This window comes from Lingula anatina, chromosome 3, assembly GCF_051362555.1.
Source record: "Lingula anatina isolate TDL-2025a chromosome 3, LinAna3.0, whole genome shotgun sequence".
Taxonomy (NCBI): domain Eukaryota; kingdom Metazoa; phylum Brachiopoda; class Lingulata; order Lingulida; family Lingulidae; genus Lingula; species Lingula anatina.
In genome coordinates, this window is record NC_141769.1 from 7,890,513 (window position 1) to 7,911,136 (window position 20,624).

Genomic DNA, 20,624 nt, shown 5'->3' on the forward strand with positions numbered 1-20,624 from the left:
TCACTGAACGTAACATTCTCAACTGATATCTCTCACTCCATTATTTCATTGTCTAGAAAGACACTGACATTAGGGAATACCCCTTTAATAAAATATCTTTTAATAAAATCGTAATTTGTTCTTTTTACAGCCCGGGAGCCACCGGTCTGCCGCTAGGTGGCTATTAAACAAACCGAAGTCTTACACTTTTGAATCGGCTAAAATTTTAGAGATTTATAGGGTGTCAGAAATGATGCAATATCTCGGCTATGAACGTACTCAGGGACACATTACGTACATTGACATATTGAGAAATAAATTTCGAATGATGTGAGATGCACCACGAGTTGATCTAGAGCCTATTTAGTGTTAAAAAACTAGTTTGAAATCGAAAATTTACGAAAGCTATAACGGAAGTTCATCTTTAACTGTGATCTTTGTATCTATAGAGGCCTCCGCACAACTTTTAATTAGCAGTAAGTTGTAGCAAATTTATTCAGCTTTCTGTCAATGTAAGCATGTAAAGAACTTTACCTTAAGCTGTGAATGGCACAAATCAATTCACGGCCATGTGAGCCTGAAAACTCTTACTTACGATATCCGCATATAAGCCTCGCTTTGGCTTAGTGCTTTCTCATGAACTTCAGTCTCGTTTTAGTTTTTTCCTTCACACAGTATTACTTATATTAGGTACCGGCAGCAAGCATATCACGCATAGAAAAACCTGCTTAAAAGCGCCAAAAAGGTCATTTTCAAGGTTTAATTTCAGTATTAAATTTAATAGTAACCCCCTATATTTTTATACCATATAAAAGGGCAGGTGTTGCTCTTACAAATCATATAAAACAAAGCTAGATTTGACATTAAAAAACGTAGTCTAATAAGAGATGTAAATAACATGTTACGCGCAGTTTAGCAGAATTGTACTGCTGCTGACAGCACAGCAGCGCTTAGGTGCAAATGCGCTCCTTGACAAGGCATTAGAAAACGTCTCGGGGATTTTCCGCTTTTACTTGCACACGCATGTTTTTGTTGTCATCTTAAAGCTGAAAAGAAGAGCTAGCCAACGAAGTAACATTCGAAAATATCCACCAAGAAAAAATTATAAAAGTCCACAAAAAAAGGTAAGTTTTAAAGATTTGTCGAAAGAAAAACTAAAATATTTATATAATGCAAATTATTTACCCCCCACAAACTATGTATCAAAATAAAGTGCAAATTCTGTAGATTTTAATGATATTCGAAACTAAATTACAAATCCACAGGCGCAAATTCTCCAGGCGATCAAAGATATCAACCCGTGTGCCGTCAACAACATGGCTGCGCCCGCGAAGAGCGTGTCGAAAGCTCCTCTGCCGTTTTTATCATAAAATTTGTGTCTACTTGTCTAATTTAGGGACAATGAAAGGTAAGAAACCCCCTAAGCTAGTCACGGTCACATGCTTTTGGTATTTCTTGACGAAATCTATAAAATATGTTCGAACTACTTCAATATGCATGTGTAAAGAAAGTTGAGTTCATTTGGTTTGTATTACGGACGAGGCCTCAGGCAAACAATGGACTTCAGAGCTTTCCTAGTGTGTCCAAATTAAAAAATGTGACACGTTTCTGTTATACTAGTGTTACATATGATCTAAAAATTGTACTGATTTAATTTAAGGACTTAGGGTCTCATATTTTTTAAGATAATTAATTTTCTACTGCACACGATCATGAGCGATTATAGGCCTACGACTTTTTTTAGTAGAGCTATATTTAAAAGACATCGTATTTGACAGGAAGTAACTGATGCTATAATTTATTCATTGTTTAAAATTGCAAACACTTATTTCATTTATTCAAGGCAATATATTTTGACAGTGTTATTTACCATTATTTTAAGGCCACAAGCAGAACTCGGGAATGGCCAGCCCCAACACAAGCTGGAATGAGTGTGAATTGCCTGAAGTAATTATCAGTTGAATAGGTAGTAATGGAACATATTCTGCTCTCATCAATAATTTAGGCCTTACTGCTGTATATCAAGAAATATTTAAGAAACATAATTTTAGCATAATTCTTAAAATGAAAAAAGGGAAATTAACTTATTAAAATATTGTATGAATATATTAAAATTAATTTTAGAAAATTTTGTATTTTATAGATTGGGATATTTCTTACTTTCACATCATGATGCTTCGTGAAACTGCTCAATGTTTTTACGTGTGAAAACCTTTGATCAATTATTTTAGATGATGACTACCTCCATATATTGGGAAAAAATCTTCAGCGTGACAGAATATGGAAGGTGACCAGATCCCCTATTGTGCATTGTACAAACAAGCATCGTGTCCAGTTGTTTGTGTTGAGAAAGATTTATGCCTTTTATTAAAGGCTATTTAGTAAATTTAATTTTAATTTGAATTAAGAGGAAAGGAAATTTATTTCAAGTGGGTTCTAAGACAAAAAATAGGAGATAGAAGACACAGACTGAATATATGTCTTTGCATGGGACCTTGAACTGAAAACATTATCCAGTCATTGTTTGGAAATTCCTATCTTGAAGGATTTACAGATGCTGTACTTAAAATACAAAAACATATTCTGTTAAAGCAGTGAAATGCAGTTATATGCATTGCAAAGAATAAGAGTACTAGTGTATTAAAAGTAAGATTGCTCTGGATAAGAAATGTTGGCATAATAAATTAACAGGACAGTCAAATTACTGAATGCAAGTAGATTTTTCGGGTATTTATACTCTGTTTTGCCCATTTTAAAAAAATTATGTCATCTAAATACTTTGTAAATGCAATATTGTTAAAGATAAGGTTATTAGCTTTCCAATGATACCTAGATCAAGCCTGTGGCATGAATGGTAACTGAGTAATCATCAATTTACTTTTGCAATTCAGTTTAAGTACATGCAATGGTAGAAATTCCATCTGCGATATTGCCTTTTTTTCTAATTTTGCAAGCTATTTATAGAAAAAGTATTATCCCAGTGTATTTGAAAAAAATTAGACATGATATCTGTATATAGTTGTGCCATTTAAAACAAAAATTGTTAGCAATTACCCGTAGAATAACAAATAATAAATGCATCAATTTGCTTGTATGTGAATAATCAGCATTGTTTTATTATGGCCGCTTGATACAAAATAGCATTTTCATTGCAGAGTATCTCAGAAACGGTTATTTTTTTCCAACATGAAATGATGTATTTTACTTCTATCTATATAGTTGTAAGTAATGCATTACTTTAATACTTACTGATATCATTTTTGGTCAGTACAGAGGGTCTGTAAAATGGCAAAAAATAACGGAATCTCTATTAACTTGAAACGTCTATTTTACTAAAACTTAAATCGCTCATATCTCGGGAACTGTTGGTGCTAGAGAGTCAAATAAAGTATCATTGTACATCATTTCCAAAGTTCTTTCATTTGGTGCATTGTTTATACCTGTAAATATTGAAATAAAAAATGGCTGCCGATACCTAATAACTTATATAGAGCAACTGAGTATTGGGGACAATGAAAATAATTTTTTTTCTTGGCACTTACCACGGTGCTAATACAAATGTATTTTAACTTTTTTTTTTACATTGTAAATAAACCCTTTTATTACATGAGGCCAATTAACTGATGAGGGTATTCCTTTCATTAAATATGAAAAATAACAAATGAAAGACAATTTACATATAATCACATTGTTATATTTTATTTTAATTATACATAAAATTCAACTAGTCTGAAATATTTTACCAGTGAGACATGTATGTTGCAAAATTGTTATTTTACATTACATTGTACATTAATTACCCAGTAGGTGATAATTTAATGCTACCTTACTTGATTGGTACACATTTATATATATTTAACCATCTAACACACAATTCCCCTTTACAAAGTGGACCGGTTCAATTTTTACAAATAATACAATTTCATAAATTTTCCCAGAGTTGTCATATTAATTTTCTTTCACTGATACCAGGTACCAATCCATATTTGCATTTGAATAAACTTGTTTTATTTTGAAAAGTAGATATTATCTATAAGCTACACATATATAGAAAAAAACCTGCACAGTAAAAATAAAACAATGTATTGTTAACTTAGTTGCACATACCTTACACTTTTAACTAACTTCATGTGGTTAAAACTTAAAATGATTTCACAAACTGAATTTCTATATACTGATAACCAATAACTATTAATATAAGCAACAGCACAGCTCAAAAATATACTTTTGCATCCCTTAGAAGTATCGCAGAGGTTGTGGTGTTCATTGCCACACAGCATTTGGTAATGATGGGTGCTTTTTTATGATAATTGCAGGTCAAGGCACAGCAAAAGGAATAATCCTGGTCCCATTCATGCTATTTAAGCCTAGAAAAAATAATAAAGTTTTCAATAGAATATCATTAAAAAAATTCTAACTACATTTATCAAACGCTCACACACATACACACTGAAATTAATAATAATTTATTGCAATCTTTGTAATAGGTTAACTGTAACAATCAATCTTAAACAGCACTATATTTACAATCAATCTTTACCTTAAAATGCACTATTTATACTTAATTCATAACAGTAATTATAAACAAAAATCATTTGAAACTGAACTTTGGGCAAAGTTGCACACCCATCATCAATTAAAAACCCAATTTGAATCAAGGCATGAAAATATTAAAAAATATATGCAAGTCAGAGCACCACATCACTATCATATGCCCTCATCATTGAAGACCCTGTTTCATTTAATGTACATACACACATACATATATTATTCACCTATTTTAAACTTGCATTTTTATGACATATATGACATATCTTCTCCTCAAAACCCCCAACCAATGCAATAAAACTTTTTTTGTGTTTACATGTTTTTTCTAAAAAATTAACACAATACATGTACGTTTAACCCCCCGCCCCCAGCAAAAAAGAAAACATGTTTAAAGCCATAATTTAAGATTCATACCTTTTAAAACATGCCTATGGTTAGTTTACAATACTGAATCTTTAACAACTACTGGTACCAATGCCCCCTCCCCCTCCCCACCGCTATGCAAACAAGTGCCGGTAAACCACCATATGCACATATGTATACGTGTATGCAGGTTGGATGACAATGTCATTTTGCAATCAACTTCATCTTTTTCACATTAAAACACGAAAAAATTGCATGAGAAGCCAATATTCAAACATTTCACTTATACGGTGACATTCATTCCATACATGAGACCAGAACGCCACTGCCATCACTCGATCAACTAAATGATATGGTACCCGGCACGGTGAATATACAGCTTGTTGGAAATGTTGAAATTCTACAAATTACAGGCCATCGCACATCTTAAAAAATTTTAAGTTCAAAAAATATTGCCAAACTATGAAAAAACAGGAACAGATAAAGAAAAAACCCCTTAAGCTGCATTTGGCACAGTTCAAAAGTCAATGTTTACAATGACGTTTTGTCTGCGGCCATTTTGCTATTCGCCAGTAACTTTAGAGAATACTCAGTGAAATCAATACACGAACACTCCTTCGGTGTATAAAGTGTAACTTAAACATATACTGTATTGTCCCGCAAATTCATTAGCATTTAAATCAACTGTTCATTGCACAAACACATGTACAACTTACCTGTCTCTATGCCTTCGTCTCCCGCCAAATTTTATTAGAGTTACCACTCCACGTTTTGAAAACGAGGCCAAATCTAATGTTTTCCAAAATAACCGTCAAATGAGCCGGTGGCTCCCGGGCTGTAGTGGGTTGCGTTTGTTGTATGCATATATGAAAACGTGTTTGTGAAAAGATCCACTAAAATGACTCCCATTACTCTCATATGACTCCCATTACTCCTTGGTTGTCCAGCCACTATCTTTTTGTAGAATCTTAGCACTCTCCCTGTTACAGATTGTGTTAGTTTGGTACTCTACTAGAGAAGACTTCTGACTTCTTAATTTCCATCAAAATATCTTCTGATTTTGGTAAAACAGAGACTGGCGCTTAAAGCAAAATTCTGATAATTTAACTACGGAAACAAGAAAATCACATAGTGCAACACGAGAGGAGGGTCAATAAGGCGTGTTTCTGATACACATTGCTTTTATTCAATTCTTACATAAATAAGTACATTCAAAATAAATAAACACATGAAAATGAAAATCTCGGCCCTTTTAAACAAGTGTCACCAAGATGATAAGACACACACACATTAAAGGAGTTCATGTTGATATAAAAAGGTTTAAAACTGTCTATGTTCAGGGCCTCTTGCAATGCGCATTTGAATGCGTAAAATACCAGTGATGACAATATCCCGTTAGAAGTGAACAAAATGTGCAGAAAATGACTGCAAAGGACCAAAAAGTGGCATTCAAGTAGCTTTTATGTCCCATTAAGTGACATTTCCTTCCAAAAATACTTTTTAAGTGTTTAAGCACAGTGTGTCCCCATTCTGCAGGTATAAGAAATGTTAAATTCTGAAATTTGGCAACATTCATTTGCAATATACGTACAAGAAAATGCAAAATATGAAATTGTACATAAGAATATTACAGCTACACTATATTAGTTTACAAACCGGCGCATCACATACGCCCGCACCAATACATACGTAAAAAATGTCAAAATCCTGTTACATGTTGAACTGTAAAAATATTCAGTTAGAATAAGAAGAATAAGAAGTCATTGGTGTTAGCGGGCAAATGCGTTAATCACTAAAGCCACACCTATCAGCGCACCGACAAGAAATAGGGTGAAAAAAGCACAAAGAAATTTCACCCAGTGGGAGCTCTTGAAGGCTTCTTTTACGTGCATTTTACTTCGGTAAGCCTCTCTGAAACAGTCCAGCTCGGCTATTTTGCAGTGACTTTGGCACGGGCACCGTTTTTTGCATACTCTCTTGATCAATATCACGCAGCCTATAATGATACAAGATATAATGACGGCTAAATCCTTGATGAGCCAGATGAAAAAGGAACCTTCAAGTCTTCCCGTGGTATCAACAAACCAGAAGAGTCTAACGCGGCAGATCAAGATTGGTAGATCAACGAGAAAAGACGCCATGTATACTACAATGGCCTGCAACAGAGACGAATAGGCTGTCTCCTTACAAAACGCATCCACCGCCTTGTGCAGTATAGCATTAGCCAGAACAATATAAACCTCGGCAGCGATGGCAGATCCTTGAACAATATCTATGTATTCCCTGCCAAAAGCTGCAGCGTCAAGAATGAGGCAGACCTCCAAAGATTCCACGATCCAGAACACCGTGATGAGAACAAACATAAACTGGTTCAGCAATTTGTGGTCTGCATCCCCGTCGCTAGACGTCGACACCGGGTGCCTGTCTGCAATAGCCAGGTCCATGCTCCACTGGATCTGGATCAGGCGCAGCACCACTGGGAGTAAAACGGAGAACTGCGCACAAAGGATCCACGAGCGCTGAAAAGTGGGAGACTTATCGTTAAACCCATGTGATGTCATTTACAAGACTACAAATGCACTAGGAAAGCAGGTTAATTTTCGTTATTATCGATTTTTATCAGTTAGTAATTTGGCAAAGCAATCAATCAATTGATTAATTAATTAACTCAGTGAAATTAATATTACCTCTTTGGTAACGATGCATAATATCCAGACATGTAACTGATGTATTGTGTTAGTTGAGAACATATTCAATGGGTCCAGATGGTCATCCAGTTCTCCACATTAAACTATTCATTTTTAAGTTAGTCCATTTCTTGCATATTCAGAAAATTTCATCAAAATCCACCCATAAGTTTTTTTTAGTTAGGACTGGTGACGAATGGACAAACGAACAAAAAGACAAGTGAAAACATTGGCGGAGGATTCAAAGAAAACATGCAATGAGTGAGACGTGATTTATACTTCGAGTTCTCATGTCTTGTGTTTCAGGTAACTCTGAAATTCCTGAATGATTCTGACCAACAGTATATTATATTATATTATATTATATTATATTATATTATATTATATTATATTATTTAAAAACTTCAGTTGAAAAACTGATTAAAATCAAATTGCATTAGATAGACCAGGAATGTTGTAATCAGGTACAATTTAACACATTTTGTATTCTAATAGCTAAAAATTCTCACCACAGCTCCAACACTCAGTGAATTGAGCAGAGGCCCCGTGTCCACTGTACACTGACCAGAGAACCACAAGGGACAGACTTGGAGAATACTGGTGTTCTTTTCCATCAACCAAACAACGGCACTGCTTGTAGCGTTTCTCTGGGCGGTGTTTATGGCGTTGGCGTCTGGCAGCCATAACTTTGGTAGCACCGTGGCAATTAGTATTGGGGAGAGAAGCACGCATGTTGATACAGGGTCGGAGAACCAGTAGATGATCCTGGAAAAAGAATGTTAATGGTTTTAAAATATATTCTATTCTATATACACACTGTATGTTTCCCGTACAAAATATGTAGACGCTTTAAAATATTAGTAGGCCCTAGCTGCAATGAAAATGTGTTTTTTCAAAAGAGAGAAAATGAGAAATCAATAAGCAAAGTAAAATTAAAGAGAAAAACTACCCTTCCACTATTAGGTGCACAACAATATGCAGCAATTTTTCCCCTTTTTGAAATTAAAGTGTAAGCCTCCAACACAGAGTATCCGATCTGGAATGCATAAAAAAATATGTCGTATGTGCGGCCCCGTGGCGCAATGGATCAGCGCGTCGGACTTCTAATGGGGATAAGTGATTCGGAGGCTGTGGGTTCGAGTCCCACCGGAGTCGTTCCTTTTTGCTGCTGCTAATCATCATAGGTTCACAAATTCTCACTTGGAACAGTTCAAGAACCGTTTTAGTACATCTAGCAACCAACGGCTCATACGCGATAAAACTAACGATTAAGAGACCATTCCCGCAGATATTTAGATCGATCTATCCCCCTGGGGAGTGTCACTAGATTGCTGTCAGCTTAATCGGCTTAAATGTCTGTCCAGCCTACTAAAAGCTGTATGGGGGTCATTAACTTTTGTGCTCGCTCGGCTCCCGGAAGCTGGTAGCAATATTTAGCGTGAACCCCCAGCTAGTTAGGTCGATCCAGATGGATCGATCTAAATCTGTCGGAACCCAGTCTAACAGAGTAACATGCCTTCTCCAGGCGTTGAGAAGAAGACAGGGAAGCTGCCTATTTGGTAATTGTAGCGGTTAAACTGACATCTACCGACGAACGGTGCAGCCCAAAGCTACACAATACTGACAACACAGAAACGCCGCCTCGTGGCAGAAAAAGCAGCACAGGTATATGGTGCAAGACATGAGATACACAAAACAGGCGAATAAATATCCACAAAATCGATTATAATGTTGTAATCACGTATGCTAACTAAATGAAAAGCGGTTTAGTCTGCTTCTGTGCATTTATGATCGATATTTCATTTAATACTCCCACCATAAGTGACACAGTGCATTCAGCGCGCAGCTAATCAATATCAGTTCTTGTTAGTTGATTCTTCTTTAAGGCTTCGGGGAATTAAATCACGTAATATGATCGCCTTTGTAAGCAGCCCAGAGGTCACGGTGCCCTACTAGGTTAATACAAACTGTGGATTGAACAGAGACAAAGAAAAGCTAGGTTTCCATCTGCGACACGTAACCGTATTACCATCGAACGTTCACTCAATGAAAATTGAATATAATTCGTGCTTCATATCAAGTTTGCATTTATCTTTCCGCATTCACATGGGTGGAAAAGCAAGTTAGTATTTCTTATCTACCATAATATTCTGACCAGCTATTTATATGTGTTTAGGCTCAATGTCAAACGCCCAATAATGAGACATTTCGTAAAATCCTTCAATTGTTTATTTTTCGTTTTTTTCCGCCACAATATAAGATAGTCAAGTGCGAAATGTTTCAGCTCGAAATAGGCTTACAATACATGGGCACGCAAACCAACACATACTGTACATAAAAATTACAAGGAACGGACTAAAAATCAGATGAGAGCAAAAAGCGAGTAGAGTTGTGGGGCCTGTCCAACTTGGGTCATCTCACAGACTCCACGCAAAGATAACTGCTTGTCCAGAGAAAATAAACTGAATTGCTCTCCAGCTTAACACCTGGTCCAGCGTTTCCCGCAGAGTTCTGTATCAAGGTATACCAAACTATTGTATAAGGTTCTAGGAAATGACCTATATATGAAACCCATGTTTCCAGGAGCTTGTCTGGCTTGCGGCGGTCATTATTCATGCTTTATAAAATCTCATTTTATTTGTAAGTTTGTTTTCATATACGGACAAGCAGAACATAATCAGAGTAATAAATGTTTATGTGAAACTGTTTACTATATGACAGTTTTTGTTCTTATTTATTTATTTATTTATTTATTTATTTATTTATTTATTTATTGCTTCTTTTTCTTTGTCGCACTTAATCAGAAAGAACCTATTCCTAAATCCATTAGTGTTATATGAACCGAAGCAATACAAAACTAATTATTACAGAAAACTAGCGTACATGTATATAATATCCGCTTTAGTTATTTTCATTTTTGCATTCGGTAAATGCCACGCATATAAACACAGTAACATCAGTCAGGTTAGCTGATAAGGGAAGTGAACTGTGGAAGGCTATCTGAATATATCAAGCTGTGTACTTGATATAACCAATATCCAATTATAGAAAATGTGATTAGAGGATGTGCTAGAATTACTTGCCCTGAAATGTCATGTAAAAACATATTGCCCAGAAACTGCTGTCATGATACCAGAATTCCGTATTAAGAGGGGCAAAGTCAATATTTTGCCAGCCAGAGATATTACATAACATATGTCCTATGATGAGGTTTACGCTATTTTCTTGCATTTTGTAAAATGTGGTATTTATGAGAGTTTGAAGAAAATAATCAAATTGCTTCTAAAATGCAGTAAGGTGAAAGTCTGAAGATGAACTAACCAACTGACTGACTTAATAAATAAATAAATAAATAAATAAATAAATAAATACACATTAGCTGTAGTGCAAACCAAAACTTGAGTTTAACGTTATTATGGCAAAATCAAATGTACCCAAATATACGGGTGCATAGTTCTAAAATACATGTACATGAATTAACCTATGGAAGGGTTGGGTAAATAAAACCGAATCTATAAATTTTCTGGCCCACTCTAACACTGAATCATTTATTTCTATTACTCATATCTGTTACTTGTATTATTTATATAGTCATTATGGTATATTTTCTACAGTGTTGACAACGTCCCAAGAACAGTCCGGGCGATCGATACAATAGCGCATTATCCGGGAATTGATTGCATAAGCCCACTAAAACAATAAGTAATCATGCACGGCATCGCTTTGGGTCACATGTAATATGTAAACATACTATACTGACAATGGGCTTTACAACACTTGGTTTATTAAATAAATTAGAAGTAGGTTAGCGTTGTTGATATTCCTTGTCATAAATTTATATATACAGAATACTTACTTGACGAAACTGATGGCAATATCATTCTTGCATAGCATTACAATGACCAGGGGCACCACGAGGAACTGGACAGCGGCAAAGACCAGGGTGGTCAGTGAGGCAGGGTCAAGATGGTGGTTGAAGACCACTTGATCGCCATTTCGTCCCACCAGCAGGAGGGAGGTGAAGACTATTAACACCAACCATGCCGTTAGCCATCTTATAAAGACGCAGGCACAACCAAGGTTTAACATGGTTGCTGCCAGTGCTGCTGTAGGAGAGGTAGGCTTTCACCCACTCGGTATGTCGGTCACCAATACTGTACGCTGTGGGTAGTGGTCAGAGGCCTCTTTAGGCTACAAGTCAATTGTATACACTGTTCCTGATCGTACTTGGCGTTAAGTTGATCCGAGATTCACCAAAAGCGTTGCCGAGGAGCTTGGATAGAGAGTAAAATAACCGGCTTTGCTGAGTTCACACGTCCTGCATGCCTAGAAGAGATGAGGCATTGACTGCCTGGACTGCTTGTGAAAAAACACTGCCTGATGTTTTGGTTTGAAAATGCTACCAGGGCACCAATGATTTCAATTATCAGCTCGAACACTGACATATACCGCTCACCCGCCAAGAGATACGCTAACCTGTCGGCTAGTCTGTTCTTCACCTACCCAGCAGGCTGAAGATATTCGGCTTCTGGTAACTGGCCGCAGGACCAAATGAATCCCGCCCGGCTTCCCCCGTGCCTCAGTTTTAGTTCCTAGAGTATTCCGAGTGTTGATGACTATGAACAAAGATCTCCCTCTCTTCCGCACGCTTACGACTCACAGACAAAGAAACTCTCTCTCTCACTGGAGATTAGCCTTCTAGATCGATAATTTTCTGAAGTGAGCTAGTGAGCCGCAGACTGCGACAAATCGATGGGGTTTTATTCAAACGAGGCCTCGGGTCGTCCTCAGAAATCAATGACGGGCATTACCCCGTGCCTCAGCCAAATACGGTGTGCTTTAAAACACGTTGGCATATTTATGAAGCATTTTTGTGGAGAATTTGATTGGAAGAAAATAAACTCGCATATTAAACATCGCTGGCAGATAATGGCCTAGCACTAAAGTGTGTCAGTGTGTTGACCTTGCTGAATGCTCACCTGGGAATTGCGTTGGGATGCACACCTAAAGCATTTGAGCACAATCCATAACCTAGGACGGTTGTGAAGCTCCGCACAGAATACATGTATGTTGTCACACAGATGTCGGAGCCGAGGATGGGGGAGGGGGCATGTAGGAAGCTTACCCAGGGGCGGATCCAGAGTTATTTTCTGACAGTCTTCCAAATTATCTTTGTTGATCTATCCTCCATTTTTGACAGAAAAAAATACATACCCGTCAATGTAAACTTGAAAATCTGACCGTCTTCCGGAAGACCCAGAAGACGCCCTAAATCCGCCCCTGTTACCCCCCCCTCCCCCCCCCCCCCCCCCCACACACACACACACACACACACACACGAAATTTTAAACACGTCAGTAGGGGGTTTATTGGCCCTGTTCACTTCTGCAAACCAAATTTATACGGAAATAATTCTTTAAAACATTACGTCACCCCCCCCCCCCCCCCCCCCATACACACAAAGACACACACGTGCTTCTTGCGGGGCTTTCTGAGAGTCGTATATTATTTCACTTTATTGTACTTAATAGCATTAAGCGTATTGTTTTGACCTATATATATTTTTTCATTTATTTTTCGCTGTGTTGTTCGTCTTGCTGCAAGATAGAATTAATGCAAATATTATTCTCATCGAAATTGCTCTTAGTTAGTCTTGCTACATAGAATAACGGAAGGGTTCTTAGAAGAGTTGGGCTTCAACTCTTAAATAAGTATTTTTAATACACAATCTTTTCCCCGATGCTGAACGTGCTGGCTGTTCCCGCCCATGACTGTCTCTACCCTCTACCAGGGCCACAAATTGATTTTTACTAGATATCCACAGATACACATATATCTGGATAATATATGACAATTTTATCTACTGTACAACGCGATTTTTTTGCATGGAGTTAATTTCATCATTCAGCTGGCTTCAAGTATAAGAAAAAAGCGCCCCCGCTTCCACGGTTTTCACGGTCTCTAGTCCTAAACTAACTTCATTTTACCTTGGACGCGAATGACGAATACAAAACGTCTGTCACAATAAGACAGAGCTCGGTAGGTAGAGCTTGATTAATTCCCACAGTGATAACCCTATTATTCCCTTTGCAATTATCGAAGCGTCTTCCCACTGAAAAGAATGAAAAGGTCTATAAAGATCTAACCAGTGTCGGTTGTGTATGATTATTCGGTGCTTTTATTGTGTTAAACTTTTCACGGGTGTTATGCTTCAGTATCCCTTTAAACATGCACCCCAGCTCATTTTAGCATCCTACAAAAAAGAAAAGGAGAAACGTCTACTCCTTTTGGTGGCAAGCTGCAAATGGAGGTCAGTCCCACGTGAAACTTGTTCTATAGGTAGAAACTAGTGCGGAACAAAAAATCCTTTTGTCACAGGAGTTGTGCAACACTCTCCCCGTGTTTGCCTAGATTTAGGCGAAATAGAACCCCCTGTGTTTGTTTTGAAGATGAGAATATGGTACAGTAACATGGAGTATCAGACGAAACTGTATGTTGGGGCGATCCCTGTGCTGTTAGCTTTGGCCTGGACTTTTCTAGGTCCAAATCTTGAAGATTTTTCACAGACAATATCGATAAATGACGCCGATCTTCCACAAGGCACCCCACCCAAGGGACACTTGCGCCCTTTCGGATACCACGCAGATGAGGAGAAGGGGATCGTCGAGCTAGACGAATTTCCTGATCCGGAGACTTTTTACAGGGACTTTATGAGGAAATCTGTCCCTATGATAGTGCGAGGTGGAGTAAAGCACTGGCCTGCGGTGGAAAGATGGAAGAGCGAGGATTACCTGAGAGAGAAATTTGGACATCAAGTATTCAACGTGATGTTTAAAAACACTTCAGTCGACAAAAATCACTTTGTCCATATGGCAATGCATATGGATGACTTTCTCAAGTAAGAAAGCTCAGATATTTCTGTCTTTAAATTGGATTCGATTGGCACCTTTATTTCCTTCACTTATTCGGGTCCTTTAGCAGAAAAATCCTGATAAATACCGTCCGTCCATTTCTATCACCCTGAGTTTTAAAGAGCACTGTGCGGACAGTAAACTCGGTAGTTTATTATCATATCTCTCTTGATAGTGGAAACGGCAGAGACATGCAGATATGTGTAAGACAGTAGAGAGTTTTTTTATTTTTATTATTATTATTATTATTTTTTTTTTTTTTTTTTTTTTTTTTTTTTTTGGTGCCCTCTGAATCTCGGGGCGTTTTTTCATACTCCCTCTGCACATTTCCTCGGGTACCCTAAGGTCTATTTCCAAGGTGGTATTCTACCCTCTGCCAGAGCTGCAGATTAAATAAGCGCACTGTTCTCCAACGCAACACAGTGGTAAATAGTGGCATGAAATAACCAGAGACATATCTTTGAATGTCTAGTTAAAAATCAACGTGTAGTCCAGGTAGAGGGTAGGGGTGTTAACGTTTCCATTCGAATAGTGACTCACCTATGTGCAGTCTTCTACAAACTGTATATACCCGTTCACTGTCACTGGTACGTATCGGTGCATGTAGCTCGCAATCCGCTTTATTGCCTTACTGGTGGACTGACCTACCGGGGTACATGTTGGGTAAAAAAGTTATTTAAGTATTCAAATCACATTATTACATTCCAGTTCTGAGTGCCAGTGTCCCTTTTATATCAAGCAAAATTGTACATATTTGCGTTTGGGAGCTCGTTTGTTAGATTTGTAATTTAATATTTCATCAATCAGTTCATCTATTTGTTTTATTAACTCATTTCGTGACAATGTGTTTATAAACTGAATACTTACTATCCTACTTATTTATTAATTCCAGTCATTATAAGAACCACAAACTCTACTTAGACTTTGGAATAACTTCAGAGATGGCGGAGGACGTTACCCTTCCAAAAATATTCGGTTGTGACACTTATTTAAAAATTGTAAGTAGTTTTTTTTCTAAATTAAGTCAACGGTTACAAGGGTGCATTACAAAATGTGTAATTCAGGAAACAAAAAATATTACCCACTTTCATTGTTCGTTGATTTTTATTGCTCCCTACCTCCAAAACTTGGAAGCAGATGATGATTCAATAACAGTGCATTTTCCATTATCTAGATGAAGCAGTACCAAATTTTCTTCAATGCCGGTTGGTCCAGCACCGACCTTCACCTTGACATCACGGAGACTTTCTTCGCCCAGGTGACCGGTCAGAGACAGTGGATACTGACCACACCTAGAGACGGCAAGAACGCATACAGCGATGACTTTGAGCATCATACAGGTCGTTTGTTAATCTCTCACTCTCACTAGCTTTCAAGCATAGACCTAAGACGCATAAAATTCATGATTATATAGACTTATCCTCATTCAGTATGAACACTAAATGTTGCTTCAAAACAAAAATACATTTCAAGCCAGTTTAAACAAATTAGTTGACTTTGTACAACAACGTAATTTATAAGGAAAATTTTCATATTCAGACCTTTATTGGTAAAATGGGGTAAGAGCCCAATGTCCACTTCATTTAAACTGCAAGTTATTTATCAGATATATCACAGACTTGCGTTTCCATCCTCCCATCTTCCGAGTTGGGGATTTTTCACGTAGTTGTTTAGTATTTGTCAATGCACAAAATTAGTATTAGTAAGAAAACATTGGCAACACCACCTCAGAAATACGTTTTTTTTTTAATTTTAGGTATATCTCAGCTTGATATCGAGTCTGTGGATTTAATCAATTTTCCCGACGTAACCAAGGTGGATGTATATAATATAACGGCCAATCCTGGAGACATCATTTACGTACCTGAGGGCTGGTGGCATCAGGTGCGAGCGAAAGGTCCCAACCCGCCAAACATCGCCATCGCCATATTTCTCCACTGGCTGAACTGTCAGTACGAGGTTCCACCTGGTACAGATGCCGAATATATAGACGGATGTATAAAGATCCGGGAGGAAAAGCCGCTCGGTGGGTGTTACTGATAGAAGCATGGAGAGGGAAGACCCACCCACCCACCCACTCAACAGCTTATTTGACTTTTTTTAGGCTGCCTAACATAAAGTGTACATCTTTTAAATTGTCTATTACCATTTATTTAGTCTAGTAGTGACGTCGGTATGACGTCAGCATGACATTAACATGGTCATATTCCTCACGATTCTCCACCTTGATAAAGATTGACTATTCAAATGCATGTTTTTTCATGGTCAAGCTCGCAAGCCCTCCAAGAAAGACATATTATATCAAAGATAATTTTAATTGATTTTATTAAAAATGTGGCTTAAGCGCTGGTGAGGCTTCTGAGAGCGATAATTTAAAAAATGATTAAACGTGCCTGCTGGTCGTATTTCTCCGCAAGTTCTTTTCAGTAGTAATTAAATTCCTGTCTTTCTGTCTTTCTGTCATCTGTGTATGTCCTCTACCAAGAAAAAAGACTTCACGTTATCAAAGTTAATTCACTATTTATTTATTTATTTGTTTTAGAAATGACTTGTGGCATGAAAGTTGACGAGGCCCCTATCAGCGAGCTGATGAAAACGCTGAAACACATGGAACTGGAGACATTTACTGCAATCAAAGAGAGAGAGAACTGGACAATAACGAGTGACCTGAAGTTTGTAACTTCACTGCTGAAGAGCGGATACGAAAGTACTTAACGTGTAGTATAATATATGTTAAAAAAGAGAACAAAAATCCCATAGAACGTTATTAACGTAGCCACTTAAATTGACTTAGCAAAGGAGTTTATGTACGTTAAAACGTACATAAACTCCTTTGCTAATATTAAAAACGTAAAAAAAACATTCAAAAGTTTTTAATATTGTGGTTAATACAAACTAAATCAAAACTTTATGAGACATTATTATGAATTTATAATATTTTATCATTGAATTATATCACGAAAATAATAAATAAATGCTGGTGTAACTTTGTTGAATTTTTCCACAGTGCCTGACCTGGGACTGGGACTTGGAGACATACCTCACAGTGAGTTAAAAGCTGCCCTTGAATACGCTCTCAAAGTTGGATACAGGTAGGGGAACGTTCATACATGAGCCGATATATCCCTTAAAATCCTTTACATCTTATGTTTCGTTTCCAGTACTGAAGTGAACGCCTTGGCTAACGAAAAAATGGATGCTGACTTATACAACAATGGCGGATCTAGCAGAAAGTATATACCGTCCGAGCAAGTGCCCCCCTTTTCTCCCTTCCAAATTAAAATAAGTATAACGAGTAAAACGGGCGTTTTTTTATCAACCCCCTCCTTATATTAGAATTGGTCTCATGTCTTGTTTCATGCTATCCGTCTTTGTGTTCCGCTATTAGCAGCATCCTGGATTCCAGTGCAGTGTTGTAGGCCTAAAGGTTCACAAATCTTTTGAAATTGAATATCAAACTACAAACTGTGACAGTTCATTTCTACAACAATTATGTTGTCTGATAAAGATGGTAGAACAGTGTCATAATATGTATTACAGTTATCATGTATTACAGCTATCAAGTGTATTACAGTTATCATAACTTAGATGAATTAAAAAAATTCTGTGAATTTTTTAGGTTATTTGACCCAGATTTAATCGAGGGGTCCGAGTCTATTCTGGGGTCTGTTTTGGCGAACAACAAATACTGCAAACGAGAAGACGCTTTCGTTATTGTTAAAGTTCCTCAAGACAGTTTAGGTATAGACGCCACCAGAAAGTCGGTGGAAAACTCATTGAAGAGACTTCAGACTGACTACTTGGATCTGGTCTTGCTGCAAGCACCATCTTGCGACCCCAAGGACGTGGAGTGTTGGGAATTATTAAAAGAATCATGGCAGACGTTGGAAGAAATGAACGCTACGGGAAGCATTCGTTCCTTGGGAGTTATGGACCTTAAAATGAAGAACCTTCGAGATCTAATCAAAATCGCCAAGGTACCAATATCCGTCGTTCACAGTCGATTCGACCTCATGAAAAGAAGGACAAAATTACGACAGCTCTGCGATGACAACGGTATTCGTTTCATGGGGCACAGTATAATGGGACAAAAATGGCAGACAGAAGACGGTCAAAATCCGTTAATGTCCAGCAATGACTTGAAGGTAGTGTCTAGAAGCGTTCACACTACAACACAGGCGGTTCTAATCCGGTGGGCGTTGGATCAGAATGTCACCGTAGTTCCACGAGCGTTAAATATGTTTTACATTTCTCTCAATCAGAGGGCGCTAATGACTGACATCTCTGAATTTGAAGACATTTTCGAAAACTTCCCTCATTCAGATTAGTCCTGGGAGATTTCTTCTTTTTTCTGTTCTTCATAATGCGTTTTATCTTTATTAGTTTAATTCTATCCTGTGTGATACGTATGTGTTTTGGACAAATAATATACAAATAGCGAAGAAAACTTTTTGTATAATTATTATCCTTAAGTACATTATTTAGGTGTGACCATTCTCTGAAAATGTGATTAGCTTCTTCTGGGAAGACCATATGTCTTCATACGATATTATTTCACTGTATTCAGAAAACTATCCAATGATTAATCGTTACGTTTTATTCAGAGTACTATCCAATGTTTTTGTTGTTGTTTACTTCTATTCAAAATACTATCATATAATAATTGTTCATGAATTATTCTATTCAGAATAATATTCAGTGTTTTTCGGTATCGTTTTATTTTATTAAGAATACTGCCTTTAGTTAAGAAATATAATTATGATGTCTTATATCAGGAGTTGTTATGATCAATACATCTTTGTGTTTTGATGAGTTGCTGTGATATTTCTTCGTCTGTTTAAAGGGATAATACTCTTCGTTTTGACAAAAAAATGAATTTTCCTGGAGTAAACAACAATTTTCCCGTACTTACCAATGGTCAATGGATTCATTTTTACATTCATTGTTTTTTTGTGTTTTTTTTTTCTAAAAGGTTTTTTTTTTATATAATCTCTTAAGAGATTATAATAGAGTATAGCCATCAATGGAGGTCACGTGGTCTAAAGACAAGCTCAGATATAAGAATAATAGCTTTAACTGCCGTTTTTCTTGTACAACAAAATATATTATATTTTTATGAGTTGTTCACAATGTTTTTATTGTGAAAAAAAAAGATCTCATACGAAGAGTTATTATCCCTTTAAGAATATCCCTTTGTAACATATATCAATTATAACAATACGTAATCATCATTTATTTCTTAAAACCATGCTACACATACATCTCAGTGCTGTTCAAATAATTTAAAAACAGGCCCAGGAAAACTGGTCATAAAAATACACCGTTTCTACTCTAAAATTAAAGATTATACATAAAATAATTCGCGAAGGGCCCTGGACCACTAATTTACGCGTCTGAGCTCACATACTCTCTCATGCCACGATTTGACGAGTGGGATATCGTTGGGTGGTTATTTATCAGCATCATCATAATTTGTTTCGTTTTGAGATTGAAAATCCAAAGCGAAAGATTGAAGAAATGATTTGTCTAACACTTTTGACTATTGTGAACATGAAGTTGGGTAAAAACTGCTTGTGTTGAATCCGATCCATCATGGTATCAGCGGAGGTTCCCACTCGGATATCTCGACTGTTTTGGTATTAGACGTCATTTCGGTGTTTCCTCAGTGTGGTGAAATTAATACCTTATGACTTAACAACATTTTAGTGTAAGGGAGTTTTGATAGTTTGAATGAATATACTGGGTACAGTAAAAAAAGTTTAAAGATTATTTTCCGTATGTGTTTGTTTATTATGTATGTAAAAGATAAAGAAAGAAAAGATTTCACTTTTCGGGTGTCAAACCGGATCCAAAGCGATTGTGTTTGCACAGGTTACATGTACCACCCAGCCATGTCAACTTAGTAGAATATATATTGGAAAATTAACGTGTGTTAAAAACATCAGACTTTACAGAAATAAAGGCTTTAGAAACAAACAATCGCAAAATCATTTTCGTTTTATCTGAGTTCAAATCAACCAATGTACACAGAGCTTCGCGAGAGCATTCAGGGCAATGGATGCGTGTACATGTAAGTATGAGTGGCCCATTGTATGTGCCTAAAAGAATAACCTTTTAGTTATCAGTCATAATATTG

General features: G+C 36.9%; 2 protein-coding genes, 1 long non-coding RNA gene and 1 other non-coding gene across 6 annotated transcripts; 3 read left to right on the forward strand and 1 right to left on the reverse strand.

Moving 5' to 3' along the window:
- The first annotated feature begins 744 nt into the window (after positions 1-744).
- Positions 745-3,383, forward strand: LOC106170973 (uncharacterized). 2 transcript variants are annotated; one of them, XR_015333611.1, is made up of 4 exons: positions 745-1,103; positions 1,245-1,387; positions 1,862-1,945; positions 2,211-3,383. It is a non-coding gene; the product is annotated as an uncharacterized LOC106170973 (long non-coding RNA). The 2 variants fall into 2 exon arrangements; XR_015333610.1 differs by lacking the exon at positions 745-1,103 and having other exon boundaries at positions 1,110-1,387.
- Positions 3,384-6,053: 2,670 nt separating this feature from the next.
- Positions 6,054-16,479, reverse strand: LOC106150548 (uncharacterized). Of its 2 annotated transcripts, none has more exons than XM_087010041.1 (3): positions 16,353-16,479; positions 8,087-8,342; positions 6,054-7,409 (listed from the first exon to the last, which is right to left on the reverse strand). In XM_087010041.1, exons 1-3 carry the CDS (start codon positions 16,367-16,369, stop codon positions 6,660-6,662), a joined length of 1,023 nt encoding a protein of 340 aa, XP_086866167.1. In that variant the 5' UTR covers positions 16,370-16,479; the 3' UTR covers positions 6,054-6,659. The 2 variants fall into 2 exon arrangements, with proteins under 2 accessions (XP_086866167.1, XP_013378872.2); XM_013523418.2 differs by lacking the exon at positions 16,353-16,479 and adding an exon at positions 11,434-12,369.
- On the forward strand, positions 8,646-8,732 carry Trnar-ucu (transfer RNA arginine (anticodon UCU)). Its single transcript is given in 2 exon segments — positions 8,646-8,683; positions 8,697-8,732. It is a non-coding gene; the product is annotated as a tRNA-Arg (tRNA).
- Positions 13,977-19,298, forward strand: LOC106150539 (uncharacterized). The gene is made up of 7 exons (XM_013523409.2): positions 13,977-14,475; positions 15,381-15,486; positions 15,663-15,828; positions 16,245-16,514; positions 17,031-17,195; positions 17,496-17,580; positions 18,108-19,298. Exons 1-7 carry the CDS (start codon positions 14,027-14,029, stop codon positions 18,814-18,816), a joined length of 1,950 nt encoding a protein of 649 aa, XP_013378863.2. The 5' UTR covers positions 13,977-14,026; the 3' UTR covers positions 18,817-19,298.
- Positions 19,299-20,624: the final 1,326 nt, after the last annotated feature.